This window comes from Mya arenaria, chromosome 13 (genome assembly GCF_026914265.1).
Source record: "Mya arenaria isolate MELC-2E11 chromosome 13, ASM2691426v1".
In the NCBI taxonomy this organism is placed as follows: Eukaryota; Metazoa; Mollusca; class Bivalvia; order Myida; family Myidae; genus Mya; species Mya arenaria.
This window is the reverse complement of record NC_069134.1, coordinates 11685441-11696299: the sequence shown is the minus strand read 5'-3', so window position 1 is coordinate 11696299 and position 10859 is coordinate 11685441. Positions and strand designations below refer to the sequence as shown.

Genomic DNA, 10859 nt, shown 5'->3' with positions numbered 1-10859 from the left:
CATTAAAAAGATACTCTCCAAGCCTACCAAGGGCAAAATGGGGATCGCAAAGTCTAAATTTAACGAATATTGGCCTGATGTAAATGAGAATATACCATCTCGATTGGAGATTGATATTAAAGGCCCCACGTTTGACCCTATGCTTGGATTTCCGAATGGCAGAAAAGAAAGAGGTTTATATTTTTAGCATTATTCGTACTCGAAGTGTTTCGTACCGGTCTTCTTCTTTGTAAGTGTAGGAGTCCCTAAATGAAGATTGTGGAAGGCTCTAATGGACAACGCATAGTGAAATAGAACACTGTTGGTCCAATTTTTAAGGGTTAAACCATATACAAGTCCTGTTCATTTCAAGATGTAAGGTTAGAGAAAGGATCTGATTCCGACTCCGAGTTCATCTGGTGTTTCTGCTGAGTCGGCGAAACATATCATCTTGTTTCAAATCTCTGATTATTCTGGGGTAAAATTTCATTTGCTTATTAAAGCAATGCAATCTAATGCAATCTTAGTAGAACTTGTGGCCACTCAATGAACTGCTGTCACCTTGAGGAAATCATTACCGTTTATGTCAATCAGACGTTTGTATGTGTGGAAGAGCATATGGAACTGTAACTCCTTTAGGGTTGCTGTAGCGAGTCCCTACCTTGGCTTTCCAGCATGATGGTTATGCAGCCTTAGGGTTCTGTTTATAAAGTCCCCTTTGGCTAAGAGAACAACGCATCTCTGGATCTGTTTCAGCTTTTGTATGGGGAAACAAGATTGTGGCTGCATATTAATTTAGTTTATTACAGTCCTGACAACACTTAAGTCCTTCAGATTAAACCTAGTTCTCTTTTCCCTTTGGAAAGGACATAATTAATGTTTAGAGATTATTTTCGTATGGATGCATTTGACATTCCACAGAGTAACTTTTTTTTAAAGAGACTTCCTAAATTTGAGGCGTTTTGGTGTGTTATGCCAAATTTTAGTGAGGTTGATGAACATCTTTTACATACCATTCATTTCAAATGAGTGTCAATTAGTCTTATGATAATTTTATGACTATGGCAGACTCAGTACAGGGATTCATAAGAAATGTAAAAATGATCTCTGAAAGCTCATTATTGTAGATACATTCAATTCAATTAATATCTGGAACGTTTTAGGGTTATCAAATCTTTGAAGAAGAGGGGCCTGGCAGGGCTTTTTCACCTTCTTTGCTAGGGGCCGAAATAAGGCAACTTCACAATTGGGAAAAATGGCATATTTTTCCAATTTCCATATATTTTTTTTCACAATTCCCAGATATTTTTCCCTAAAAGGAAGATCTTACTTCAAAAATTTCCCATTTTGAGACTTTTAAGCATTTAAATTTCCCAATTTGCAGAATTTCGCGCATTTAAATTTCCCAAAATGGAAAGGCTAGGCCTCTTCACAATTTTTGGTGAAAAAGCCCAGCCTGGGGTATGTTGCCTTGCACATGTCAGTGAGTCCGTCTGTTCGTAAGCTTGGCTGAGTGATAACTCAACAATTCCTGGACCTATGGTCATCAAAGTTGACATGAAGGTTGAGCCTGACCAGTAGATGACCCCTATTGATATTGTACAACAATACAGGAAATAAATCCTTAAACGCTATAATATACAGTTACATTTCAAAGCATGAATGTTATATTGAAAAATGGAAAACAGTTTATAGCACATGTCATTCATTTTATGAAGGAGTTTTGAGCAATATTGCACAACTTAATTGGCAGTCAAGACAACACATTGATGTGAAGGTCGATCCTTCTTCTGGCATGGTCATAAAAATGTATCGAAAATAATTGAAGTATGTTTGATGTCTATTGTCTAGTAGCCAGTTATTGTACAATTATGGGGACTGTTTATGATTCACGACGATATATCCCGTTTGCCGCTTGTATAGTGTATTGTCATCAAGTCCACGCCTCTGCCATAAGGGGCCAATCGTGTAAATACAAGACGAACAAATATTATACACAACACAACAGTTGTAGGCAAAATATTTATTATTATGTTCATTCAACAAACAAAGCATTGAATATTCGAATAACGATTTTGACATTTAAATACCAAACTTTTGATTGAATATTCGAATATCCGTGTGCATCCCTAGTTTAATTACATACTTAAAAATACTTGTACAAAGCGGTACTTGCACTTTTGCATATTAATAAAAAGGCAAATAATCAGGATGTATACCACGACATAATTATAGGGCTTGACCAAATAAAGAAATCGTAGTTTCATGTGACAATAAGGTAATTTAAAAGCGGCTATCATCTGTTAGAAATGATGAAGCAGGTGCATCTTTAACTATATAGTATGGACACAGTTCTTAAAAGAGTAAGATCTAGCTGCTCCAGGGTCAGGGTGGACGAACGGGAGGAGGACTTATTATTTCTAGTTATGTGCAAGACTGCATATATGATTTTACGAAAATGTTTAAGGATTGTTCTTGTTTTCAGTGGCACCTTTGACCCACGAGGTGATGGTGGATGCCAATATTCCACTTAAATACAGGGACTATTGTTCTGACAAATACTTGGACTGGCTCCAGTGCATGCGAGAAGAGAGTTTTGGGAGGAAGTTATTTGGTGGTGTTTGTCATCCCGCCAAACATTCAGTTGAAGAATGTGTATACAAAGAGTAAGTTTGGGCTTGCTGTATATTATTTTTTATTGAATTTTTTACTCTCAGAGGTAAGAAATTGAGTTCAGGATTCCTACAAAGTGTTGATTTTTTTAAAGTTGATGGTGGTCCACCTTTCTTATGATGAAATGCACTTCAATCATTAATATGTACCAAGAAAATGTGATGAAAAATACTATTTAAAATCCATTTTTTCAAAGAAATATAGATTCGGAGGTATCTTAAAAAAATACCTCTTTGAAAATTTATACCTCTATGAAACTTTTCAAAATTTCTTTTTTTACTATTAAATTTATATCTTAATTGAATATAAAGTTTCTATCTACATGTAAATGAGCTACACTCAGTACACTGTAGACGACTTACTTGAATAATGATGACAATTAAAGCCTTTTGTACAATAACATGTATGTAATTTAGCTTGTAAGTAATCAGTATACCGCGTATGTGTGGCACATGTATACCGTATAAGAAAAATGTTTGGGCTGGGTTTCGTTGAGTGACAATGAACTGCCTTTAGATCATTTACAAACCTATGCCTATTTGTTTTGTTGAATCAATACTTTTAATTCTGATCTGAATTCTGATTGATGTACGGTAAATGCATTGTAGAAGTTTATGTTTGTTTTCTTTACTTACAATATACGGCTGTTGCTTTTACAATTCGCAATCACAGAAAGCGACATCGGGATTGATATTTTAATATATTTTATTGTTTATGCACATGTGCTGTACTATTAAATAACAGCTAGTCACTATCAAGCTAAAATAAAAGTAATATACAACCAACTTTTCATTTTTCTCTGTGCTTTTTCAGCACTGTTATCCGATGGAAGGAGTATGAAAGGGAGAAGCGATTAAGAGAAAGAAGAAAGAGGCGAATTGAAAAGGGCTTGGAACCGGACCCTGATAGCACGAATACAGAGTTTATGTGATTGTGTAGAAAACAACAGCTTATCATTAAATTTGAGTTGTGCTATTGAAAGATACAGATGATTTATAATCGTTATTTGAAAGAAAAAATGATGATATTTATAGAGAAAAAAACTCATATATGTTGAGGGTTGAGAAATTTGATCTGTGAAGTCTACTATGTTAATATCCTTAGATTTTTGAATTCCACTACTCTCTAATGGATTGACAATTGTTGGTAATGTGTACAAGGCACATGTGTTGTATATGCATGACATGTGTAGCTCTTTGTGAAAATGCTTGAAAAAAAGAGCGGTTTTTTGTTTGTTACTTTAGTATTGGGTAATAAATATTTGTTTGGCATCAGATGTACATGTTTTTTTTAGAACTTTTACAAGATCTCACTCATTGTACCCACTCTAACCCCTAGGGCAAATACTGTTTTGGTATTGCAAAGCAGAAACTGAATTATAGGTAATTGGTTGTTTTCACATCGCAAGGGCAGATACTGAATTATAGGTTGTTTTAATATTAGAAGAGAGTTATCTCTCTTAGACATAAAATGGGTCATCTTTGTAGCAAAAAAATCAGATAAATGAAGCAAAATCAATTGAATGAAATTCAGAGGATTTGCAATATTTTAAACATGAAAATGGAAAGTTTATGTATATGGTGTGCACTAAATGTAAATGTGTTTGAAAATAACTAAGAAGTAAGCAAATTATTATACCCCCTATGCTCATGTCGGTAGACCAAAGCCACTAGTTATCTGAGTGATAACAATGTATGAACCTTTGGCCTAAAACTTGACTTGGAGGTTGGGCATGACCAATAGATGACCCCTATTGATTTTGAGGTCAAAGGTCAAGGTCACGGTGACATCGAACAGATAACCTGACAACGCCTTGTCCCATGGTCCTCAAACTTGATATTGAGGCTGGGCGTGACCAGAAGGTGACCTATATTGATTTTGAGGTCAGGTCAAAGGTCAATATCATAGTGACCTTGAATGTGAAAAGCTTGTCCAAGTGATAACTTGACAATGCCTGCACCCATGGCCCTCAAACTTGGCATGGAGGTTGGGAGTGACCAGTAGGTGACCCCTATTGAAATGGGGGTCATCAGATCTAAAAGCCAATGACACAATCAAATTTATGTCATAATTATGTACTTGTTCCTTGTTGCCATTAGGATGTATGTTTATCTTCAAATATCAGTCATCATTTAAGTTCAGAATTTGACCTACTATCCTTATATTTGGAATTTACATTGGTCATAATCTTAAGACTGCCCCATAGGCATCCAATGTGAAATGAGACAAATGAGCTGGCATTTTGGTCTAAACATATTTTATTCAATTGTCCCAACTTTTCCTGACAACATGGGGCTCAGGCAGCATAATGTTTGACAAACATTAAATACCATGTGTGAACCATTCATACAAATACAGATTACTGCCACAAGTTAAAATTGAATATAAAATCATAATCATTGCATGCAGTTAAAATAAGGTTAATAATTAGTGGAAGATACTGCCAACATTAATGATGGGAACCAGCACATGTTGCATTGTGGTAATTAGAAGTTTTCTCAGTGCTCTAACACCAGATAGAAGGCTTGACACATACTTATTATTCAGTGATTAATGGCGTTTAATGTATTCAAGCAGCATAGTGGATGCAAATTCCAATGAATGTTCCTTTGCAGTGTCTCTTATTGTTTTCATTCCTCCTATTGAACTTATATAATTTCAATAATGATTATTTTTCATTTATTAATGTTTCAATTGGTTTGTAAAATATTTATATTAGGACTTCTAATTGGAAATACTGACATAAATGAATTTTAAAACATTTAAATGTTTATTTTTTTCATGTCACTTATTTACTTTATTCTGTATGTGAACTGAAATGTGAACACATCTATTTCTTTTATTGGCCGTCAGCTTGGCATATGTTTTAACATTATAAAGTGATAGTGTTCTACCTTAACTTATGTTATGTGTATGCCTATCAGCTGGAGGTTGTGAATTTTTGTGGTCAATTTGTGAATGATGTTGTATGTTTTGGGGCTTTTCTATCCTGTACATCATAGGTGACTGTGTCTGTGCCACCATCTTACAACAAACTTTGCATTCTTTAGATCAGTTTAAATAAAAAAATATATAGCCAAGTTTATTGGTTCATTTAGCACATATATACATGTGATATCAGGTACAGTCGAACCCGTTAGCTCGAACTCACCGGGACCGACGAAAATACATTGAGCTAAGGAACCAGCCAAGCCTGAATGATTACCTTTAGTAGAAAGAAATTGGTCCTTTACATCCAGTTTGAGCTAACCAGGAAATCAAGCCTAGCAACTTGACTTGTTTCTCAATAAGTGAAATAGCGGTAATATGAATATCAAAAAGCTAAGCAACAAACGGCTCTTTATGGCATTAGAGACAACGTCGAAGTAATTCCATTTAAAATTTAATGCAAAACATTTTTTAAAAACTTTCATTTTTATGCCCCCCTTCGAAGAATAGGGCTATATTGCTTTGCACATGTCGGTCGGTCAGTCGGTAGGTCCGACGGTAGACCAAAGCTTGTCCGAGTGATTACTCAACAATCCCTGGACGTATGGTCATCAAATTTGACATGAATGTTGGGCCTGACCAGTAGATGACCCCTATTGATTTTAGGGCTCATTGGGTCAAAGGTCAGGGTCACAGTGACCTTTAATGGTAAAAGAACTTTAAAGATTGTCCAAGTGATAACTCAACAATGCCTGGACCTATGGTCATCAATCTTGATACGGAGGTTGGGCCTAAACAGTAAATGACCCTTATTGATTTTGGGGGTCATCAGGCCAAAGGTCAAGGTCACAGTGACCTTAAATGATGAAAGGTTATCCGAGTGATAACTCAACAATGCCTGCACCCATGGCCCTCAAACTTGACTTGGATGTTGGGCCTGACCAGTAGATGACCCCTATTGATTTTAGGGGTCAAAGGTCAAGGTCACAGTGACCTTGAAAGCAAACTCGACAATTCCTGGACCTATGGTCATCAAACTTAACATGAAGGATGGGCCTGACCAGTTGTTGTCCCCTATTGACGTTGGGGTCAGTGGTCCAAAGGTCAAGGTCACAGTAACCTTTAACAGAAAAAAATAAACAAATCTTTTCCCAGTGATATCTCAACAATGCCTGAACCTATGATCATCAAACTTGATATGGAAGTTGGGCCTGACCAGTAGATGTCCTTTATTGATTTTAGGAGTCATCGGCTCAAAGGTCATGGTCAAAGTGACCTTGAATGCGAAAATGTTGTTTGAGTGATAACTCGACAATGCCTGCACCCATGGTCCTCAAACTTGACTTGGGGTTGTGTCTGACCTGTAGATGACCCCTTATAATTTAAGGGGTCATCTGGGCAAAGGTCAAAGTCACAGTAACCTTGATAGAAAAAAAGCTTGTCTGTGTGATAACTTGACAATGCCTGCACCCATGGCCCTCAAACTTGACATTTAGGTGACCAGCTGATGACTCCTATGAATTTTGAGGTCAAAGGTCATGGTCATAACACACTCTATTCTCACACTTTGAATGGTCAAATTTTAAAACTGCCTCAACAGCATCCAATGTCATTGACAAATCATCTGTCATTTCGGTCCATATAATCCTGAAAGTATGGCGCTCTCTACCATTTAACAAACTTCCAATAAATGTATCCCTAAAGGATAAAGAATAAAAGTCAACAACAAAATGAAATTAGAAACAAAATATGTTGTCAGCTGGATTTCAACTCATGTCCTCATGTAGTGTTTTATCGTTGACTTAATCTGTTGAATACAGGGGCTGATCGGTTTCACAGCATAAAAAGTAAGACATAAGCTTACAGTAGAAGTTGTCAACATTTGAATGTTTGTTTTAAGTCATATCTTCCAGTTGTGTCAACATCCTTTGGAACAATTTTGATTAACAGTATTTTATACGCCTGAAGGGTCGTATTATGTTATGGCCTCCATCGTCTGTCCGTCCGTTAGCAATTCCGTGTCCGGGCCATAACTTGGTAACTAATAAAGCGATTTTCAAATAACTTTATACAAATCATCACTACATTAAAAGGATGTGTCGCGCGCAATTTCCAGGTCCATACCTCAAAGACTAGAATCACCATGGGGGTGCGTTAGCAAATCCGTGTCCGGGCCACAACTTGGTCACTAATAAAGTCATTTTCAAATAACTTTATACAAAGCATCATTACATTAAAAGGATGTGTCGCGCGCAATTTCCAGGTCCATACCTCAAACACTAGAATCACCATGGGGGGGATGTTAGCAATTCCATGTCCTGGCCATAACTGGGTTACTACTAAAGCAATTTTCAAATAACTTTATACCAATCATCTCTACATTAAAAGGATTTATCAAGCATGCTTTCCAGGTCCGTACCTCAAAGGCTAATTTCACTGGGGGGCGTTAGCAATTACGTTTCAATATTGGAAGTTTAAGCCTTTGTTGTAAACACTTCACACCTAGTAAGCAGTATACTAGCATAACCTAAATGTTTATTAAAGACCTCAAGCCGAATCTTCTTCGGGCGTATAATGCTCCGTTTCGCGGTGCTCTTGTTGCCTTAGGTAATAGTACCATAATAATAATGCTTCAAGAGGCCTAATTCAACTTTAGTTTTGTATTGCAGTGAATATAAACAATTGAAATTGGTTGAACATATTGTTTGAAAACAAAATACAAATAAATGGAACATAACCACAACAAATAATACCAGAAGTCCAGGTGGGGTATTGCTTTCAATAAATTTAATGCATAGTTGTGTACATTTTCATTAAAAATGCTTATTTTAAGCACACATGTTTATACACCCCTGTATAACATTGATTGGACTGTAGATTATTATTTTAGCATTATATTCTGTATAATGCATCAATTACACTGTACTAAAACAGTGTTTAGATTAACTCAAAAACTCCGATAATTCATAATAAAAGGGGCGTTACTGAAGTAAAAAAACCAAGTCTATGCAAACATGTGTTTAGTTTGGTAAATATGGCTGTTGGCTTAATCATAGCTGCTATGCACTTTCTGTGATATTGATTGAAAAATGTAATGGATTGGAATATAAATTTCGTATTTAAAATTGTAATTAAAATATTTTTAAAATTAGTTAAACCATGTGATTTGTACATCTGTGTTGCCTGCACCTTAATCTTCTGTAATCTTTTATGAGGAATAATTGCCTATGACTATTTAAGAAAGCCTTTATCGTGTATAATTTCCTGTGCAAATTTGTACGTGTCAGGGGTGAGACTGGTGTTATGTTGATTTTATCCGTCTTGCAGGTGCTTCATTTTGATGAAAATTTATATTAAAAAAGTCATTGTTTGCAGAATGTTGCCTTCTTTGTCTCAGTAAAGGTCAAGGGGAGAATTAATGTGTCTGAAAGGTTTCAAGTTAAGTCGTTTTCAACCCAATATTATGAAATTTGGCCAGTATGTGTGTACACACTTTTGTCAATTTTATTTAAAGGCCATGGCATGTTAAAATAGCTCATTCTGTAAATATTCAAAAACAAAACTGAAGCCGCATTGGTCAGAATAAGTGCCACTATGAAATATATATCAGTATCGATTATTGATTATGTCAGGTCAAAAAGTAGGTCACTAGGTCATATTTTTTTAAAACCTTTATATCACTTGATATTGACGATATATATGAAACGTTATTTTTTAGCCGGATATTTCATCGAAAAATTACGGGTTATAGAATGGCGGGCGGGCGTTAACAATTCTGCGTTAAAGTTTTCATTTTATGTAATAAAATCAAGTTTTTATCCAATGGTTATCAAACTTGGTCAGACTATTTGTCGGCATGTTATCTAGAATATATATGAATATGGGTCATCTCGGGTCAAAAACTAGTTCACTAGGTCAAATCTTTAGAAGAAATATTTCACGGTAATAAAATCAACAATTTTTATCAAATCTTGATGAAACATAGTCTGAATGCTTGTCTGCATTATATATTGCATACTTTTTAATATGTGTCAAACCGGGTCAAAATCTAGGTCACTAGGTCAAATCTTAGTAAAAAATATCTCCACATTTTTTCATATCTTTATTAAACTTGGTCAGAATATTTGTGTGCATACTTGGTCAGACTATTTGTCGGCATGTTATCTATTATATATATATGAATATGGGTCATCTTGGGTCAAAAACTAGTTCACTAGGTCAAATCTTTAGAAGAAATATTTCACGGTAATAAAATCAACAATTTTTATCAAATCTTGATGAAACATAGTCTGAATGCTTGTTTGCATTATATATTGCATATTTTATAATATGTGTCAAACCGGGTCAAAATCTAGGTCACTAGGTCAAATCTTAGTAAAAATATCTGCACATTTTTTCATATCTTGATTAAACTTGGTTAGAATATTTGTGTGCATAATATTTTTCTTATGTTTTATATCGGTCATCTCGGGTCAAATTCTAGGTCACTTGGTCAAATTTTAGGAAAATCTTTCCACGTCGTAAATTAAACTATTTTTGTCAAATCTTTATGAAACTTGGGTCAGAATATTTGTCTGCATAATATCTTGAAAGTTCTTTAATATGGGTCATCCCCGGTCAAAATCTATGTCACAAGGTCAAATCTTAGGAGAAAGAATTCCACGGTCATAAAAATTTATTAATTTTTGTCAAATCTTTACATAACTTTTTTTTCATATCTTTATGAAACTTGGTCAGAATATTGGTGTGCATAATATCATGCTTATTTTTTATGTCGGTCAAAAAAGAATTCCACGGTCATAAAAATATTATTTTTTGTCAAATCTTTATGAAACTTGGTCAGAATATTTGTCTACATGTTGTCTTAAACAATTGTGAATATAGGTCACCTCAGATCAAAAACTAGCTCACTAGGTCAAATCTTAGAAAATATGTTCCCGATGTAATAAAAAATAATGCTTACCAAACCTATCAATATCAGTTAACAACTAAATTCAATTGCTATTTTATAAACACACATACCAGTCATGAATTTCATATCTACCCATATTTTTCAAAATTTTAAATTTTAATAAACTTTAAAAATATTTGTGTACATGAAATCTTAGATGATAAAGTGTGTCACCTAGGGTCAAAAACTAGGTCTCTGGGACAGATCTTATTGGAAAAGCTGATGTGTTTATAAAATGTTCATTTTTCCTCACACAAATGGAATAGTTTCTGTTGATCAGGTTATTTGTATGAACGCTATCTCCGATAAGTATAAATATGGGTCTTTT

General features: G+C 34.9%; 1 protein-coding gene across 1 annotated transcript; it reads left to right on the top strand.

Annotated features, from left to right (window-relative positions):
• Window positions 1-3: 3 nt before the first annotated feature.
• Window positions 4-3928, top strand: LOC128213242 (NADH dehydrogenase [ubiquinone] 1 beta subcomplex subunit 7-like). The gene is made up of 3 exons (XM_052918808.1): window positions 4-173; window positions 2465-2645; window positions 3466-3928. Exons 1-3 carry the CDS (start codon window positions 38-40, stop codon window positions 3581-3583), a joined length of 435 nt encoding a protein of 144 aa, XP_052774768.1. The 5' UTR covers window positions 4-37; the 3' UTR covers window positions 3584-3928.
• Window positions 3929-10859: the final 6931 nt, after the last annotated feature.